This window comes from Doryrhamphus excisus, linkage group LG21 (genome assembly GCF_037039965.1).
Source record: "Doryrhamphus excisus strain RoL-2023G ecotype Guam linkage group LG21, RoL_Dexc_Guam_v1.1, whole genome shotgun sequence".
In the NCBI taxonomy this organism is placed as follows: Eukaryota; Metazoa; Chordata; class Actinopteri; order Syngnathiformes; family Syngnathidae; genus Doryrhamphus; species Doryrhamphus excisus.
Window position 1 is genome coordinate 3642341 of NC_136377.1, and position 21323 is coordinate 3663663.

The window sequence follows — 21323 nt, forward strand, 5'->3', positions numbered from 1 at the left end:
CCTGTTAGGGACTGTCAACAATGTCATATTTACACTAAATAAAACCGTGTTTGAAAAATGAGTTTGACACCCCTCTAAACTAATATAACTTGCAGTATAGATATGATGGATGTCATCATTAAAAGTTACCAGGCTTTGGTTATTCACAAAGTTGTTTTAGTAAATACAAATCCTCACTTGAAGTCCGACATCATTCAGTCTGACTGTCACGACAGAGTAAGCTCTTCATTCCAATCAACAGTGACGCTGGAGGGGGAAAAAAAGCTGGAAGAAGACTAATAGTTTTCAATGCACTTGGAAGGGAAGCAAATGATGGAGAAGCTACTTGATGCATGTCAGGAAGGTTGATGTGCTCGTGAAGTGGATTTCTGGCGGGCGCTAAAAAGAAATGATAAATGATCTGATTTGCATCTCTGGCTGAATAATACATGCGGCGGAGTTAATATTTCATCATGTATATTTGTCATGACATCGATAGGAAAGTGAGTTTCATATTTGCAGTGCTGGAGAACTGACTCATAAAGAGAGATGCTTTGAATAGGCTGGAACCTTTTTCAAATTAGAGAATATTTTTTTTGGGGGAAAAATCTTCTTAAATCACATCAAACTTCAACAGGCACCATGCAGAGATCAAGTATCTAATGTGGGTACTTGTTTACTTTTGGTTTGCCGTTATATATAACAGCAAATTGTAACAGTTATTATAACAAAAATGCTTAGTTGAAAAGTTCAGTGGAGCTATTGAGTCTATACGAATTAATTAATTAACAGTAAGCAAGCTAGCACCTAGCAAGATGGCACTCAATCGCAAAAATGCCAAATACGATATGCCTGCATCATGTCATGTTTGTGTTTGGTTTTTATATGTGAGGAAATCAGCTAAAATGAGCTAACATGCTAACAGTTAGCATGCTAGCATCCAAAGTGCCAAGACTGTCCTAAAGCATTCCTAAATCGCACCATGTGTACACATATAAGCCTTTACACAGGAGTAAAAAAGCCCAAATGCTAACATGCTAACAGTTAGCATGGCAGCACCTAGCAAGATAGAACTTAATGTAGGATGTGCCAAGGCAGTTCTATAGTGTCCATAATTCTTGCCATGTACGTATTTGAATTCAGACATGAGTAAAATAGCTAAAATGCTCACATGCTAACAGTTAGCATGCTAGCATCAAACGCACCATGACTGTCCTGAACGCATTCCAACATCATGCCATGTTTATATTGGCCTTTACACAGGAGTAAAAAAAAAATTCCAAAATGCTAACAGTTAGCATGGCAGCACCTAGCAAGATAGAACTTAATGTAGGAAGTGCCAAGGCAGTTCTATAGTGTCCATAATTCTTGCCATGTGCGTATTTGAATTCAGACATGAGTAAAATAGCCAAAATGAGCTAACATGCTAACAGTTAGCATGCTAGCATCAAAAGCACCATGACTGTCCTGAACGCATTCCAACATCATGCCATGTTTATATTGGCCTTTACACAGGAGTAAAAAAAAATCCAAAATGCTAACATGCTAACAGTTAGCATGGCAGCACCTAGCAAGATAGAACTTAATGTAGGAAGCGCCAAGGCAGTTCTATCGTGTCCATAATTCTTGCCATGTGCGTATTTGAATTCAGACATGAGTAAAATAGCCAAAATGAGCTAACATGCTAACAGTTAGCATGCTAGCATCAAAAGCACCATGACTGTTCTGAACGCATTCCAACATCATGCCATGTTTATATTGGCCTTTACACAGGAGTTAAAAAAAATCCAAAATGCTAACATGCTAACAGTTAGCATGGCAGCACCTAGCAAGATAGAACTTAATGTAGGAAGCGCCAAGGCAGTTCTATCGTGTCCATAATTCTTGCCATGTGCGTATTTGAATTCAGACATGAGTAAAATAGCCAAAATGAGCTAACATGCTAACAGTTAGCATGCTAGCATCAAAAGCACCATGACTGTTCTGAACGCATTCCAACATCATGCCATGTTTATATTGGCCTTTACACAGGAGTAAAAAAAAAAATCCAAAATGCTAACATGCTAACACTTAGCATGGTAGCACTTAGCGCTTTAACTACATGAAAAGTTGTTGAAAATGTTCACAAATGTTTTCAAGAAAGGCTTGATACTAGAATGGGTATTTTTCACTATTATTTCCTAAAATAATGGGAAAAATTCAGAAAGTGGATTGAATCAGAAGTGGACCAGCCTAGTACAGTTTTACATCACTGCAAGCTAAAACCACATCAGATTGTTTTTTTTTTTTTTTTTGTGCTGACTTGGAAGGAATGTTGTTGACCCTAACAGGTTTAACTGCTGTTTTCCTGGCGTGTTCTTTAAATAGCAGCGAGTGCAGTGCAAGAGTAAAGCAGTAAAGCAGTAAAGCAGAGCAGTGCTGAGGCTCCATGTATTTATGATGAAGCTACTGACGTGGCCTACTTCTGGGTGACTGCTCAGGTCTCGGCCAGCCGCAGCACCAAATCTTTATCTATTGTTCACTTTTTGCACCATTTTTACCCCAACACTCAATGCCAACTCTACTTGATTGCATCATTAAATAAATAATACAAAAGTACATGGAAATATAGAAATAATGCAAATAAATGCAAAGTTTGTATAGTATTGAATCTCATTAAACAAACATGTGCACATGTGTGCAAGAAATATAATAATTATATAATATAATAGTAGGCGGCACGGTGGTTGAGTGGTTAGACCTCACAGCGAGGAGACCAGGGTTCAATTCCACCCTCAGCCATCTCTGTGTGGAGTTTGCATGTTCTCCCCGTGCATGCGTGGGTTTTCTCCGGGTACTCCGGTTTCCTCCCACATTCCAAAAACATGCTAGGTTAATTAGCGACTCCAAATTGTCCATAGGTATGAATGTGAGTGTGAATGGTTGTTTGTCTATATGTGCCCTGTGATTGGCTGGCCACCAGTCCAGGGTGTACCCCGCCTCCAGGACCCCCGGCGACCCTCATGAGGATAAGCGGTAGAAAATGAATGAATGAATGTCACTATGTTGTGTAATACACGTGTACATATGACTATAGGGGTGTTATTTCATGTCTCGAGAGCTCTAAAATCTTGAAAAAACATATTTAGGAGGTTGTAAACAGGTTTTCTATGCTTGAACTCTAAAATTATTCAATTTATAAATAATAAGTGGTAGAAAATGAATGAATGAATTTATTTTTTGTCACATAATGGAATATTAAATAAAATAAATAAATAAATAAAATATAAATTGTCTATAGGTATGAATGTGAGTGTGAATGGTTGTTTGTCTATATGAGCCCTGTGATTGGCTGGCCACCAGTCCAGGGTGTACCCCGCCTCTCGCCCAAAGACAGCTGGGATAGGCTCCAGCACCCCTCGTGAAGTAAAGCGATAGAAAATGAATGAATGAATATAATAGTATTTTGCATCCCTGCAAAAAAGAACCCAAAATATTGTATTAATACTACTCAAAAATGAAGAATTTGGCTTTGAGTAGACACACCAAATATTGTGTTCACGTGCGTGCAGTAAAACTGCCTTCAATTAGTATTTAATTGCTTATGCTGACAAACAGCTGCTATTAAAAATGTCACTTAATTGATCCTAACAGCTTTGGCACTATTAGATGGTAGCCTGTGTTTATATTTAAGAACAGTGGAGGGCGCTGTTGCTCACTTTCCCAAGCGAAAGCTCACCCACGTTACGTTTATTTACTGTAATTTATTACATTTGCGAAGGTACAGTAAGGTACCAGATTAATATTAATGGTTATGCCTGCGTGGAAAAATAAATAAATGCAAATTCAATGTGTATGTAAAGAGAATATTTTAAAATAATAGAAAAAAGGGAAATAAATTCCACCTTTTTGCACGTCAGTCGGAGTGACGTCCGTATAGAATGAAAGTGAGGACACCACCCTGCTCTGTGGAAGAAAGGGGCGGTGCAAGCGGGTGGGAGGGGAGGTTTGAGAGAAGAGAAGGGAAGGGAGGGGGGCGGGTGGCTGGTGGATCAGAACCGCGGACAGCTCCTTGGTGGAAGCAGGTTGGCTTACTTCTGCTTTCAAATGGACTAAATTCTAAATTGTATTATTTAATAATGACAAATATGATTTTGTGAAGCTGCAGGGTTAACACGTCTGCTGAGATTTGACAAGCGTTCTGGCTGGGTCCAAGTTCTGCACTGGAAGCCCCCCACACAGAGTGGAAGAAGCTGGATGTTAAGTTTTTACATGGAGTTTTTCTTTCTATTGTTTTTAATGCAACTGGGTTCCTCTATTGGTTCTGGGCAGGATGGCACCGTCAGAACCCTTTTTTTTTTAAAGGGACACCTTGACTGAAAGATGATTGATGGATGATGACAGCATCTTCGGGGAACTTTTGCCTCTCCATTTTCTTCACATAATATTTCTCAAAGGCTTCCTTGCAGCTTCCGTCCCAGCATGGCGCTTAGTGTGAACTGCAGGACTAACCCTAAAGAGCAGGCGTCAGTCCAAAACAGTTTCCCCGATGTTCTGGAACTAAATGTGGGCGGCCAGGTTTACTACACTCGGTATTCCACTTTGGTGGGTACTCCCAGTTCGCTGCTGGCTAAGTTGTTCTCTAAAAAGGACGCCTCTAACGACTTGGCCAGAGACCTCAAAGGTCGTTATTTCATAGACCGGGATGGCTTTTTGTTCCGCTACGTGCTGGACTACCTCCGTGACAAGAATGTGGTTCTCCCAGACCACTTCCCGGAGAAGGGTCGTCTCAAAAAGGAGGCAGAGTACTTCCAGCTCCCTGACCTTGTGAAGCTTCTGAGTCCCGATGAGCTGAAGCACAGCCCGGATGACTTCTTCCAAAGCGACTATGAAGACAGCGACCCTCGCGTGTGCCCGCCGCCGTCTTTGGTGCCTGCGGACCGGAAGAGCGGCTTCATCACGGTGGGCTACCGGGGCTCGTGCACGACAAGCCGAGAAGCTCAGAGCGACGCAAAGTTCCGTCGAGTCCCACGGATCCTTATCTGCGGACGTGTTGCCCTGGCGAAAGAGGTCTTCGGTGAGACCCTAAATGAAAGCCGGGACCCAAACAGGACCCCGGATCGCTACACTTCTAGATTTTACCTGAAGTTCAAGCACCTGGAGAGAGCCTTCGACATGCTGTCGGAGTGCAGCTTCCAAATGGTGGCCTGCAACTCGTCAGTGACCGCCTCGTTTGTCAGCCAGCACACTGAGGATAAGGTCTGGTCCAGCTACACCGAATACGTCTTCTACCGTAAGTCTTTGTCATGGCAAACGTAAAACTCATTGAAAAATGCTGATCGGGCTACTTGGTTATGTCGAAAACAACTTCGGTCCCTTTTGGCCTGCACTTGGGCACCGTATACTCAAACCACAAGTGTAGTACTTTTGCGTCAATACTGGTTTTGTATCAAATCAGTTATACTGTGACCTAAGCTGAGACTGGTATTTTTGGGCTGGACCTGGTAAGGGTATGGCTTGGTTTTTATATGGGTTTTGTTTTGCATTTGGACTTTGTTCTGTAAAGCCCAAACTCTTCTTTTGGATATCACCTGGTTCGGTATTAACAAGTTTGGGACGTTCAGGACCTACAGTAGTTCTGTTGTGATTGACACAAGTTTTACTATTTTGGGTCAGATACAGTTTTATGTCCCTTTTGGGTTGAACCCGGTCCCTTATGGTCGAATCTAAGCTTGGTCCATTTGAGTTTGACCCGATTCTATTTCAAGTTTCATGACAACTGGATCACAGACTTGGGCCTTTTGGGTTGGTGCTGGTTCTGTTTTGTGTCTTTTTGGGCTGGACCAGAATATGTATATAATAAAATATGTAATAATAATATAGTTATAGAAAGAAAATATTGGAAAACCCTTCAGTTTCTTGTCCATTTTAACGTCTAGCACCACTAAAGGTACATTGATTTCAACGAATATAATTCATTCATTCATTCATTTTCTACCGCTTTTTCCTCACGAGGGTCGCGGGGGGTGCTGGAGCCTATCCCAGCTGTCTTCGGGCGAGAGGCGGGGTACACCCTGGACTGGTCGCCAGCCAATCACAGGGCACATATAGACAAACAACCATTCACACTCACATTCATACCTATGGACAATTTGGAGTCGCTAATTAACCTAGCATGTTTTTGGAATGTGGGAGGAAACCGGAGTACCCGGAGAAAACCCACGCGTGCACGGGGAGAACATGCAAACTCCACACAGAGATGGCCGAGGGTGGGAATTGAACCCTGGTCTAAGAAATATAATAATGACAACAAAAATTGCTCATACGAGTTTAATTTTATGACAGTAAAATGCTATTGCTATTGATGTAGGAAGCCATGGAAGTTGCTTGATGTCAGCTCTTAAAGGGGAACTGCGTTTTTTTTTTTGGGGGGGGGGGGGTTTGCCCATCATTCCAATCCTTATGTGAAACATGACCACATATGTCCCTCCCTGTGCATTATAAGACCAGAAAACGAGTTAATATGAGTTAGCTAGGTTATTTTTTTAGCGTCAAAATACACATTTCGCATGATGTCCATTGTTAGCTAACTCATATTAACTCATTTTCTTGCACTAGAATGCACAGAAAAGGGAAAGAAATATGTGTTCATGTTTCACATAAGGATTGTGAATGATGGGCAAAATTCCCCAAAAAGTGCAGCTCCCCTTTAAATTTAAATTAAGCTATCAAAATGGTACCAGGCGTTAAAATGGATCAATAAACTTAAGAAACAAGGAATCTCGTCACAATGCACTTAGTTCCACCTTAGTTCTTTTCCTTATAGAGGGTGATTTTTGTATGAAACTGATTGGCTCACACAGTATGGATACAGTTCAGCATGTGTTGGGATAATCAATAGAACTACATTGACTTCCATCCTGTGTTGCAGCCATTGAATTTATCCAGGATGAGAACATTTTCCCTTTCTAGCAAATCCTTCTGGCTCTTCTTTCTGTGTTGGCAGGCGTCCACTTTTTAGCAGCCACAGCGAAATCAGGCAGAGAACTAAAAAAAACAAGTGATGGTGAAGAAGCGGTCGTAACCTTAAGAGCCCCTTAAGTCTTAATGAAGCTGCAAAATAATCCAGAGGAATAATTCTTGGCATTCTATAGACCAGGGGTGTCAAACACACGGCCCGCGGGCCAAATGTGGCCCGCAGGACACTAGTTTGAGGCCCCCGCCTTGATATGAAAGTTTAATGTTAGTTTGATATGGATGCTGTATGGTATCATGTACCCAGAAAAAATTATTACGTTTGATTAATGTTCATGTTAAAGGTTAAATAACTGTTAATAGTTATCCTCCCTATCCGTGTGGAAGTGGTAAGTTTTTGGCGATTTAAGTTTAAAGGAAATAACTTGAAGGCTACCGTTTAGGTCGCTAGCTCTCTAGTTTGCGAGTTAGCATGTGTCTCAAGACCCTGCAGTTGCGCAATATGTTGTAAATAAAAAAAGAGTATAAATGTGACTATAGTCGTGTTTTGTCATGTCTACAGGGCTCTAATAATGCTTTGTTCATTTTAATCTGAAAAAAATAATTTGTCTACCCACCAACTATATGTGGTTTCTTAAGTTTTTATTATTTCCTGTTTTATTATTATTATTATATTTATTTATTACTGATTGATTTTCTTTATTCTTGATTTATTTATTTTTCATCTTATTTTGTGTAGAAAAATAAAAAGTAAGATATTTGAGAACAGTGGAATGTTTTATCAGAGCTTTTCTTGTAGTTTTTAATTTTTTTTTGTTTTTAATAAATGTCCTCCTTATATGAGGAATGTTGCTATGTATGTAGTTGATGTTTTGAATAAGCTTTTGCAGGCTTTTTTTTATTCCTAAAATCTTCTTTTGACAAGTGGAGAACACCAAATAGGCTTATTTATTCTTTATGTTTGACCGGGCAGCCACACGCTGTTAGTAGCAGGCATTGTGGGCCCCAATTTCCAGCAGTAGCAGCTATGCTAATTCAAAAAAAATTCCTATTCTGTCCCCGTTTGCGAGTCATTTCGGAATGCAAGCAGAATGAGCGAGCTACTTTTTAAGCAGACGTAATGAAGTGCCGCTCCTGTTTCATATTCATAGGAAAAAAACGTTTTTTTTTTTTTTTGCAGATCAAAAGGACGAACATCTAACCGGGCGCTTTCATTTTTCGCTGCCCGCTTCTCCAGATGTCTGGCGAGCAAAATAGGTACGGGCACGGAGGGACACAAAGACGCTTTAAAAAGCGGGGCTGATTCCTATTCTGACATATAATATGCAGCGTTTGGATGCAAGACAGGAATAATGCATAACTGGTCACACTCCCAAAAGGGTTTTCTAGAGGACAGAGACCTTTGAGCTGTCCATTACTTCCAACCGTTCTAATGTGCGCTCTGCATTTTTTCATGTCCTCATCTCATTTTTGATGCCTTCTTCTTTGCTTCCTGTCAATCATACGTCTCAAATTCCACCATTCAACACAATAGAAAATGGGGATGGAAATTTTCTCTACAAAAATGCTCCATATGAGACTTCAACTAAGAGCATCCGAAGCAAGGGTGTCCAAAGTGCGGTCCGGGGGCCATTCGCGACACGCCATGGCCTGTCTGACAAGACAAGTTGTCCTCTCATTCCATGTGGAAGTGGTACACTTTCAGCTCCTTACTTTGTCCTTTGTCCCCCCACTATTCATTTTTTATCGCGGGGGTGCTGGAGCCTATCCCAGCTGTCTTCGGGTGTGAGGCGGGGTACACCCTGGACTGGTGGCCAGCCAATCACAGGGCACATATAAACAAACAACCATTCACACTCACATTCATACCTATGGACAATTTGGAGTCGCCAAATAACCTAGCGTGTTTTTTTTGGAATGTGGGAGGAAACCGGAGTACCCGGAGAAAACCCACGCATGCACGGGGGAGAACATGCAAACTCCACACAGAGATGGCCGAGGGTGGAATCGAACCCTGGTCTCCTAGCTGTGAGGTCTGCGCGCTGACCACTCGTCCGCCGTGCCGCCCTACTTATATTTATTCTGCCCTATTTATTCTATTTTGTTTGTTTCTGTAAGGATGACTATAGGGGTGTTATTTGTCCACAGAGCTCTAATAATGGTTAACAATGTTTTCTATGTTCTAACTATTAAAATTTCACATTTTTAGTTGTTTTTTTTTTTTTTAAAAAAAGCAAAAATGAGTAACGACTGATTACACAACATAGTGGTTTGGATTTTCAGAGTGTGGAATGTGGAAAATGTTTGGACACAGAAGGAATACAGTCCCTCCACACTGTATGTGTTGTGATGCTACCGCAAATAAAAAGTGTAATGATAACCATAGAATTATAGAATCAGAAAAAGGAACTACTGCAACATAGGAAAGGGTCTGGCTGCTCAGTACTGGGATGATAATATTGTCAAAATGAGATATTAAATTGCAATGCAAGAGTCGATCAGTCGTCTTATATTCGAGTCAGTTCACTCGAATTATTTCCAGAGGGCCCCAGTAGTCTATGCAGTTCCTTCCAAAAAGGCATGTTATATTTAATACAGTCCCCAGTAGCTAAATTAGCACGTATATACTCGATGTGGTACCAAAGCGTGTGATCTCTCGCTGGCCCTGCAATGGCTGACAACATTAGCAGTGGCGGTCCCACGCTGCAGGCCCGTAGGAAGTGATTAGGCAAGGAGCAGACAGGCCATGACAGCTCTGAAGAGAGTCTTGATAGGTACAGCTGCTACCCCTGGCCTCATCTCAGCGGGGGGAGTTTTAACGCTCCACGCCACAACTGTGCATTATTCAGACTCCCAGAGTAGAACATGGAACATCACTCATCTTCTTCTTCTTCTTGCTAATGCTACGGCTGCGGTGACTACAGCTTCCTGCGGTGCCCGCTACAAAAAGAGCATGCAATTATCCTCCGCAGGAATACTACTACTGCTGTTGTTGGTGTCGCTAATTCGAATATTACTTGGATTGTAGCACTTTATCAAGCAATACTTGCTACTTTTAAAGCCAAGCTTTTATGCTCTAAGAGGCCATTTCATTTTCTATAAAGTCCTCTGAGGGCCATCTTGTTTAAAAATTAACGCAATGGTGCAACAAACGCTTGGTGGTGTATTATAAGTGCGCAATATTGGCTTTCTTACCGATATTAACAATAAAAATACAATGAAAAAAAATGCTGTTAACGATAACATTACCGATATCCAAGAAATGAAAATGATTATGCAAAAGACAACGCAGCCGAAGTCAAGACAACATTTTCATAAGATTTCAACAATGGGAATATTTTCCAATTTATTATGAAATAATTTCTTAAGCGGAAGTGTAGAAAAACACGCATTTCTATAGTGGAGTTCATAATGCAAAGCAAAGCCATGAAACAATTGATTATTTTTCGAAATAACTAGCATGCAACAAGTGAATGGATTATTCTTATATATAATTTAAGTGACATATTGTCAATATTGATAATAAAGTTGCCATTTTTTGCCAATGTTCCAAATAAGATTTTCTATAAAGTCCTCTGAGGGCCATCCTGTTTAAAAATGAACGCAATGGTGCAACAAACACTTGGTGGTGTATTATAAGTGGAGATGTTCAATATTGGCTTTCTTACCGATATTACCAATAAAAAAATACAGTTAACGATACAATCTTCACATTTCTATGTGGCACAAACATCCGTACGAGAACAAAGTAAAGTGCAAAGTATGGAACTCTAGCATGTAGCATTCATTAAGCATACACTTCATGTATTATGTCCAGTTATAGCATTTAATATCAAACATTACCGATATGCTAGAAATTAAAATGATTATGCAAAAGACAACGCAGCCGAAGTCAAGACAACATCTTCACAAGATCGCAACAATGGGAATATTTTCCAATTCATTATGAAATAATTTCTTAAGCGGAAGTGTAGAAAAACACGCATTTCTATAGTGGAGTTCATGACGCGTAATTAGCATGCAAAATGTGAACGGATAACTTTTCTTCAAGATGTAGGCATCTTATATATAATTTAAGTGACATATATTGTCAATAGGTCGGCACGGCGGACAAGTGCTTAGTACGCAGACCTCACAGCTAGGACACCAGGGTTCAATTCCACCCTCGGCCATCTCTGTGTGGAGTTTGCATGTTCTCCCCGTGCATGCGTGGGTTTTCTCCGGGTACTCCGGTTTCCTCCCACATTCCAAAAACATTATGAAATTATGATACCATATTATGATATAGTAAAGGAAATATTGCACTTTTTTGCCGAATTGCCGTTTGTGACGCATATTTTCTTGCAGGTCATTCATACTGTCTGTCAAACATTTGCAGCATTTCTTGAAATGAATTCTTTATTTTTAGACTATTAGCCACTGGTTAATTGGCGACTCCAAATTGTCCATAGGTATGAATGTGAGTGTGAATGGTTGTTTGTCTATATGTGCCCTGTGATTGGCTGGCCACCACTAGAAAATGAATGAATGAATGAATATTGTCAATAGTGATAATAAAGTTGCCATTTTTTGCCAATGTTCCAAATAAAATATATAATTTTGCCACAGATTCCGAAGAATAGCAGAGCATTCTGTTTAATAGATGATCTTTGACGGTTAATGTTTTTTGCAGTTAAAAAAATACTATAACGTTCCTGTTGTTCTGTCATAGTTTCTGTCATAGAGGATCTTTGACTCGTGTACACATATTGCACGTGTTTTATGTATGACTATTTATGACTATATTAGGGCTTACTACGAAGGTCTGACTTGTCTAGTATTATCTTCCATTGGTGTTTCCACTCATTTCAGCATGCAAGGTCACATCAGTTTCACGTGAAGGAACGACTGCAAGAAAGTCAGCCATAAAAGAAAAAAAAAGGACAGAAGCCAACTAGGTCATAAGGAAAGAAGATTGTTTTTTCCTTGCCTCCTCTTGACCTTCTCCCCCAGGAAGCTTAGTGTAGCTAGGTAGTGTAGATTCCCATAATCCCCGGGGGCCCTGGAGGATACAGCAGCAATGTGCAGGGAGGAGAAAAGGTGGGGTAGGGCGTGAAGCTACCCGTGAGTCAACAACAAGCCCCCCCCTTTAAGCCCTTGGCGACTCGCTCCTGTGCTCGCCGTCCATGTGTTAAGCAGCGGTGCTATAATGGTTGCAGATCATATTACTGGTCCAGAAACTATCCATGTCATACAGCACCATGGACAGAGTGTGTGGATGTTAAAATACAATCTCATCCCTCTCTCTCTCTCTCTCTCTCTCTCTTTGTCTCACACGCACACAACTTAACAGACCCCAGCAACGACCCGCAACTATTTTCCACCACAACCAAAACCGACCAAAACCTGCCTCATGGGACTAATTTAGCAATTTAGGTCTCACAGCCAAACTAGTTGAGAACCATTGTTCTGTATGATAAGTTAAATCTGTTGTTTTTTAGTCAAAGATCCTCTATATCAGTGATTTTCAACCACTGTGCCGTGGCACACTAGTGTACCTTGAGAAACCGTCAGGTGTATCACTTTTTATAATTAACATTTATTAATCATAATTTGCAAATATTATGTCCATAGCCATGAATATATGGACCCAAATATTCCAATTGCATTTGGTTTATTTGCTCAAACGGAAAGAATATTCCTTTAACCAATCCGATTGAGGTATCTTGTACCCGCTCAAACGGAAAGTTGTCAGGGTGCGTTCTTCTTCCTGGTGTTTTTCTTCTTCTGTTGTTTATTGGCGGTTGGCAAGCAGCTTTCGTGTGCATTAGCGCCATCTGTGGAACAGAATCTAAACCCTTCTATACTTTATTCACAAGTGCAGTTTTATTAAAAAAGAAAATATATATCTATATAAAACATGTCCTGAGTTTAATTATAAAATATTAGCAAAATTGAATTTGATCTTTTCCTGTTTAAATTGATCCCGGGTGCGTTCTTTCAGCGCATGCTCAGATATGACGTAACACGCAGATCCAGACGTTCTTCACTTTTAAAAATGGAGGCCAGCAATCGGCACTGGACTAAGCAAAGTTTCTTTTTGATTCAAACTAAATTTCAAGACTGGACAGACGAAAAACTGGCAATACGGAGTTATTCCAACAAGTGAAAGAAAAACTTTGGAAAAAAGTCGGTATCACGTGATGTTGATGTTTACGTTTTACCGCAAATGACCCATTGACTATTCTGGTTGATTTTCACGGCGCATGTAAACAAGAGATTGGAATATTCCTTTCCATGGATACCATTGTTTCCCGAAAGGTGATTGGGAAAGAGAAAAAGTGGTGATGTAAAAACGTGGCTACTGTGGAGTGTCTGTGGTGTAAAGACTGGCAGAGCAATGTAATATTGGTCCGTGTGGCAACACCTACCTTGTTCCTCCCATAGACTTATTGATGCACGTGTGAGGTCGTGGTGACATTTTGGAACATTTTTGGTTAGTGGTGTGCCACAAGGTTTTTCCCAATGTAAAAAAACATGCCGTGGCTCAAAAAAGGTTGAAAATCACTGCTCTATACGACAGCGATGATGTGGCATTGTTAGGAATCTGATAAGAGTCCTGTGCTACTAATATAAGCATCCTCGTTTAGCTTGTCAGCCAATCTATAGAAACCCGATCCCACGGGTCTTTTCAATGCAAGCGCGTGTTAAAAACTTTAAAGAGAAACTTTTTGCCTGACGCTAGCGTGACTGATGAAACAGCTGGTCAGTCCTCAGACCATTAGTACTCCTACTTGAAGAAGAAACTTCCCTCCCCTGGTTTGATCGTGTCTGAAATCACTCTCGTTTCCTCATTAGAACCCCACCATTGTCACTCACGCAGCTTGAAGCAGCATATGGCCGTACGGCTCCTAATTTCATTCCACGGTGGGTTATGGCTTCCCGGTGCATGAGCATATCAGCGGCGTTTCATTTGCCGAGCACCAATGAAGTCTTTATGTCCCTTAACAAACCAAGGGGCACTAATGTGGCAACTCCAGAGGAAATTAACACCAGGGGAAATTATCTCCAAAGGAAATGACTGGAAAAAGTCATCTTTGATGGCTCATGGAAATATATAATGGCTTTTTTCTTATTAGGGGCCACCAGGAATGGCTTTTCATCTATTTGTTTTTCGGCCCGACAATGTTATCTGGGCACATTAATGTACTTTTTTTAATTTTTTATTTTTTAAGTTGACTTTTTAAAACATTTGATTATCATTTCATTCATTTCTAGTTGGGGGAAGCCCTCTGTAAATGTTCTGAACTCCTGTTTCAGTGCCATAGCTGCCTAGCTTATTTACAGAGCAAGCTAGTCCGAATCAACAGTGCCTCGGTTAGCATGTTGGCCACACAGTCAGGAGACCTGGGTTCGATTCTCCGCTTGGGCATTTCTGTGGAGTTTGCATGTTCTCCCCGTGCATGCGTGGGTTTTCTCTGGTTTCCTCCCACATTCCAAAAACATGCTAGGTTAATTATCGACTCCAAATTGTCCATAGGCATGAATGTGAGTGTGAATGGTTGTTTGTCTATATGTGCCCTGTGATTGGCTGGCCACCAGTCCAGGGTGTACAAAAAGTTGGGATAGGCTCCAGCATAGCCGTAACCCTAGTGAGGATTAGCGGCATAAGAAATGGATGAAAATTTACACACAGTATATCTTACAAATTGGCTAGAGTGGTTAGCACGCAGACCTCACAGCTAGGAGACCAGAGTTCAATTCCACCCTTGAGTTTGCATGTTCTCCCCGTGCATGCGTGGGTTTTCTCTGTGTACTCCGGTTTCCTCCCACATTCCAAAAAAACATACTAGGTTAATTAGCGACTCCAAATTGTCCATAGGTATGAATGTGAGTGTGAATGGTTGTTTGTCTCTATGTGCCCTGTGATTGGCTGGCCACCAGTCCAGTGTGTACACCGCCTCTCGCCCCCAAAGACAGCTGGGATAGGCTCCAGCATACCTAGTGAGGATAAGCGGCATAGAAAATGGATTGCATGTTTCAGAGTGGTCTTTTATTGTTGCCAGTTTCTCCCCTTCGTATTTACTGTTGTGTTTTGGTTTTCATTGATATATTTGGCATTCATAGAGTGATTAGAGGTATTAGAGGTCATTTATAATGTCAAATATTCCATGAATGCATTTTCGTAAAATGTACACTTTTGTTAAGCATTTTTAGTGACTGCTCTGCACACTTAAGGTGCATCCTCCTTTGCATGATGCTGGACTGCGCCGGCTGAATTTCAGCCAAACCTTTGAGCACCATCGCACTCTGTCCATGGTTGATATGGATGAAGACAAACACTGCGTGACGCTTCTTCTTCGGTGGTGTTACAGACCATTTTTTTTCCAGTCAGTGGGCTGGTCAATCATTGAATTTAGGAGAATCAAAGATTCTTGTTAGTCCCGGTTCTCAATAATGCCTGATGTCAAACCGTGCTGATAATGTTTTTGGTAATGGAAATGGTAATGGTTTTATTTCATTTGAACATGCATCAGATTACAACTGAGTGATCATGTAATCAGTTCACAGTTCCACAGTTTTTTGTCAAGCGTTTTCACATTTAGTTCGGCGTGAAAAATGGAACGTAGGTGTCTGCTGTGAAACGCAAATGTTTTTTTTTTTACTGTGGAGCAAAAGCTTCCACAGTCAATCCGGTCTTCAAACCTGTGCTGCGAGGTGAAGTTCATACAGTATATTATCATAAATTACGTAGCGGGGGATCTACAGTATGTGCAGCACAAGTGGAATAAAGGCTTTTACGAGGCATGGTAAAAGCAAAATTAGCATTTTTTTCGACACTTTTAACATAAGCATAAAAAATGTTGAATCATTTAGATTTAAAGAATTTGCAGCAAGCGACTGTCTTCTGTCACCCACCGAAACAACGATTTGTCGACGGTGCGCCTTTATCGTCCCATCTCAAGCGCTATTTACTATTCGCGGGGTAATGAATTATTGAGTGCCGCTCGCAGAGGACTGTGCTGTCGAGATGTTGGCATTGCAGAGGGCGTTGCTGCTTGTTTGCAAACATAATGGACTGCTGTGTGCATACGGTCTGTATAATAAGAAGCTTTACACGAGTACAGTACTTTACCAGCTGACTGAAGGGGTTTAAATACCCTCACTCATTCATTTCATTCATTAGGAAGACTGTATGAAGGTTTTTGTCCAAGCAGGAATGTAAAGTGTAAAGTGGTTGGATAGCTCAGTGGGTAAAGACAAGAACGCTAGGGTCCAAATGCCAGTCAACTGGATAGTAATATTTATATATACTCTTATTATCATTTAACAATACTGGCCCTAAAGGAAAATTCTGACCTTTGGAGAATTATAATTAATTATTGAGGACCTCTGAATTCCCGCTATTATTCTTTGTTACACCACATTGCGCAACACTGATGATCATGCTACAGCAGGGGTCTCAAACTCAAAATTATTTTTTTTCAGATTAAAATTAACCAAGCATTATTAGAGCCCTGTAGACATGACAAAACACGACTATAGTCACATTTATACTCTTTTTATTTACAACATATTGCGCAACTGCAGGGTCTTGAGACACATGCTAACTCGCAAACTAGAGAGCTAGCGACCTAAACGGTAGCCTTCAACTTATTTCCTTTAAACTTAAATAACCAAAAACTTACCACTTCCACACGGATAAGGAGGATAACTATTAACAGTTATTTAACCTTGAACATGAACATTAATCAAACGTAATAATTTTTTTTATGGGTATGAATAATTATGTGCTAGGCTGCACGGCGAGTGAGTGGTTAACGTGCAGGCCTCACAGCTAGTAGACCAGAGTTCAATTCCATTGTTGTTTGTCTATATGTGCCCTGTGATTGGCCGGCATAGAAAATGAATGAATGAATGGCTAATACGAATATAAAGGTGATGACAGTGTCTAGAGTGCTCTAATAATGTTAAAAAAACATAAAATAGATGGCATATCTCACAGAATAATACAAATGATAAAAATTGATTATATTTTATTTAGCACTTTTCAATGTCCACTAAGTGTTTCTCAGGGAAGTCATTATTCATTCACTTCTCATTCACATACTGGCGGTGGTAATCTATAAACTACAGCTACAGCTGCTCTGTGGCAGACTGACGGAAGCGTAGCTGGGTGAAAAGGTGGGTGAAGTGTCTTGCCCAAGGGCATAATAACAGTGACTGGGTTGAGGGAGTGAGGATCAAACCGCCAACCTTACGGTTTCTGGACGACCTCCTCCAGTGCCACCCGTCATACATACATATAATGTAACATTGACAAGTTGGACAGGAGGAATACTACTAAAGTTGCTAACATTATAGTCACATATAATATGTATATATATATATATATATATATATATATATAGTCACATATAATCATGCTATGTTAGCCTATTCCATGAAGCAAAACAAAGCAAACTTACCGCACCCATGTTGGATAGTTGAGTTCCAGGTTTATTTTTAAGACGTGTAGTGAAGCCTGTCTTGTCATCATGATAACTTCACCGCCGCCGTGTCAAAGCGCATTACACCTACAATGGAGCAAAGGTGAAAGGTGGATGTCCTTTAAGGTACATTACTCTGTGCCGCCTTCCTATGTCATCATCCTGTCCCGCTTGATTTAGTGCACAACCTGACAACATCAAGAAGGGCTGTCAGCGAAGACGGCATAATGTGCATGCCTGTCAATCCCCATCCCAGGAGGCTGCGGGCACTTGTAAATCATTTTTTTTAAACTCATTATCAACTATCTTGGAATTATTATGAAACTATTTTAATGTAAAAAAAAAAGTCACAACTTGGAAAAAAAAAAAAAAACAGGTGAAAATGTTGGACATTAGTCTTTTAGCCACATTCTAATTCATCCTTTTTAGAACCTTTAAGCAGAAAATGGCTGATTATTGCGGTTGAAGTTTTTATTTCTTTTTCTTTTGCCCCCTATGGCAGTGTTTTTCAACCTTTTTTGAGCCACAGCACGTTTTTTTACAAGAACGCACCCTGACAAATTTCCGTTTGAGCGGGTACAAGATACCTCAATCGGATTGGTTAAAGGAATATTCCATCCCTGTTCAATTCTTTCTGTTTGAGCAAATAAACCAAATGCAATTGGAATATTTGGGTCCATATATTCATGGCTATTGACATAATATTTGCAAATGATGATTAATCAACGTTAACTATAAAAAGTGATATTGGATAATTCTCAAGGTACACTAGTGAGCCACGGCACAGTGGTTGAAAATCACTGCCCTATGGGACCCATCCATCCATCCATCCATCTGTTTTCTATGCCGCTTATCCTCACCAGAGGTCAAAATGCTTCGCAACAGAGCGCACACATAGATGCTCAGAGTTTTATAATCATTACACAAATAAAGCTCATGAATTAAGGGCAATTATTTACCCATAAGTCTCGCCTATTCCTTCCCATACATGATGACGGCCATGTTGTTCAACCAATTTTCCTCAAATTTCGGGTAGTTGTGTACCAAATTTGGTGATGATTCTGTTTTTTTTTGACAAATGAGACAGTGGAATAATAGAAGAGTTAGCTCACGTAAACATAAATACAGTCGCATGAAAGTGAGATTAGCTTTCATTTAGTTTTAATTATAGTAGTACAATTAACATACAGGTAGTTATTGTCTCATTTAGCTAAATAAGATTAAGATATGCCTTTATTCGTCCCTCAGTGGGGTTATTAAATTTGTAAATTTAATAACTAATAATTAATAACTAACTAATTAATTAATAATAACTAATAATTTAATGAATAATTAACATTGAATTTTTACCTCCAAGACAATGTCAATCGAAACTCAAACGTGATGATGATGATGACTTCCATCCACTTCCAAATATGTCTCCCAATGTTTGCATTTATATCACATAAGCCGGGGGGTGCCGCCTGAAGGTGGTTTGTCGTGTGCCTCTCGATGTGCCCCTGAGCAAACAACAACAGCCCATAATTATGCCGATGAAGCAAGGCTCGGTTGATGCGACGGTCCTGCTGAACTCCCCCGAGGTGACTGGAGGACTCAAAACAAGAGGAGGAACATTAGAATTAATTTCCTGGATAAATGGCGGCTGCTTTTTTTTTTTTTTTTGGATTGTGGAGGGATAACAGCCTTGGTGTTCCTCAGAGAGGATTCACACACCCAAGAATAAACCATGTATAATTAAAACGCAAGCAGGTTTCACTTACTAAGAGTGCACTGACACTTCTGGTTAGCGCTTTGTCATGCTTTGCATGAACGCCGTACATCGGCATACAACTTCTATACCAGGGGTCTCAAACACGCGGCCCAAATGTGGCCCGCAGGACACTAGTTTGCTGTATGCTATCATGTACCCAGAAAAAATTATTACGTTTGATTAATGTTTATGTTAAAGGTTAAATAACTGTTAATAGTTATCCTCCCTATCCGTGTGGAAGTGGTAAGTTTTTGGCTATTTAAGTTTAAAGGAAATAACTTGAAGGCTACCGTTTAGGTCGCTAGCTCTCTAGTTTGCTAGTTAGCATGTGTCTCAAGACCCTGCAGTTGTGCAATATGTTGTAAATAAAAAGAGTATAAATGTGACTATAGTCGTGTTTTGTCATGTCTACAGGGCTCTAATAATGCTTTGTTCATTTTAATCTGAAAAAAATAATTTGTCTACACACCAACTATATGTGGTTTCTTAAGTTTTTATTATTTGCCGTTTTATTATTATTATTATTATTATTATATTTATTTATCAATTACTGATTGATTGATTTTCTTTATTCTTGATTTGTTTATTTATTTTTCATCTTATTTTGTGTAGAAAAAAACATTTATTAAAAACAGAAAAATTAATAAACTTTGCTTTGGTTCTGATTTTCTACAAGAAAAGCTCTGATAAAAAATTCCACTGTTCTCAAATATCTTACTTTTTATTTTTCTACACAAAATAGGATCAAGAATAAAGAAAATCAATCAATCAGTAATAAATAAATCTAAAAATAATAAAACGGCAAATAATAAAAACTTAAGAAACCACATATAGTTGGTGGGTAGACAAATTATTTTTTTCAGATTAAAATGAACAAAGTTCAAGTTCAAGTTCAAAAACACTTTATTTATCCCCGAGGGGCAATTTAAAGGACACAGAGAGCAGCATATGGAATAAAAAATGTAGAAAAAGCATTATTAGAGCCCTGTAGACATGACAAAACACAACTATAGTCACATTTATACTCTTTTTATTTACAACATATTGCGCAACTGCAGGGTCTTGAGACACATGCTAACTCGCAAACTAGAGAGCTAGCGACCTAAACGGTAGCCTTCAAGTTATGTCCTTTAAACTTAAATAGCCAAAAACTTACCACTTCCACACGGATCGGGAGGATAACTATTAACAGTTATTTAACCTTTAACATGAACATTAATCAAACGTAATAATTTTTTCTGGGTACATGATACCATACAGCATCCATATCAAACTTGCGCGGGCCGCACTAATATCAAACATGCAGCCCGCGGGCCAAATGTGGCCCGCAGGACACTAGTTTGAGGCCCCCGCTCTAGATAACCAGCATCCAGGCTAGATTTTGAACAATATACATCCAAAACACTAACAAGACATGATTCAAAATGGCAGAAAAATAGTCCAAACAATATTAGAAAGCTGCTAGCAACAGAGAAAGACCGCACACAGCATCACAATTAATCACAAAAGCTTGCACATAAACAAAGGGCAGTTACAGCAGAAGCTAACTGCTATACTTGTTGTGAAAATGCTGAAATGACAGGATGTTAAACACTTTCATGCCATCTCAGTTTTTCCTCTAATAAAAAAAAAAAACACTTTCCGAGGTGAAAAGCATCCAGGTGCTGTGCCACTCAGCTTTGCACATCCCGTGTGCTTAATGGAGCTCACCGTAAGGCTCAGTCAGGTCGAGGCGATTGTCCACTTTATGGCCCGTGAGCCGCATCTCCGCTCTTTGCTGAGCCAGCACTTCTATAAGCTAGCTAGTTTGCCGCCAGCATAAAAAGCAAAACTCTCGATTTAACAGGCAAATGAACAGTCAAGGTCGGTGACGATTTCGGGGGCTTGGGAAAAAAAAAAAAAAAAAAGTGACGTGAAGTTCCTGCTGTACAGTTTTGCAGTAATTGTTAGAGGTAGTTGAAACTGCTGACATGAGAATTTTGGTAGATTCTATACCTCTCTATGCTCTGTCAAATGTTGCTGAATGGAGCTGAAAACTGCATTTCCCATGATGCTTAGAGCAGATTCAGGAAGTAGCGATGAGGATGAGTGAAGTGCCAGCTAATATCATGTTTTGAAGAATTACACAGCGATTTCTGACTTAAGAATTTGCTTTGCAGGCTACTATTTAA

At 40.0% G+C, this 21323-nt stretch overlaps 1 protein-coding gene and 1 long non-coding RNA gene across 2 annotated transcripts in view; one reads left to right on the top strand and one right to left on the bottom strand.

The window, feature by feature from the left end:
- The first annotated feature begins 4025 nt into the window (after positions 1–4025).
- The window catches only part of kctd16b (potassium channel tetramerization domain containing 16b), a 68085-nt gene continuing 50787 nt past the window's right edge, over positions 4026–21323 (top strand). Inside the window, exon 1 of the mRNA XM_078787506.1 lies at positions 4026–5251. Coding sequence (XP_078643632.1) covers positions 4441–5251 — 811 coding nt within the window. The 5' untranslated portion in view covers positions 4026–4440. The remainder of the gene's footprint in view (positions 5252–21323) is intronic.
- On the bottom strand, positions 17426–18763 carry LOC144894533 (uncharacterized). The gene is made up of 3 exons (XR_013625139.1): positions 18753–18763; positions 18362–18463; positions 17426–17489 (listed from the first exon to the last, which is right to left on the bottom strand). It is a non-coding gene; the product is annotated as an uncharacterized LOC144894533 (long non-coding RNA).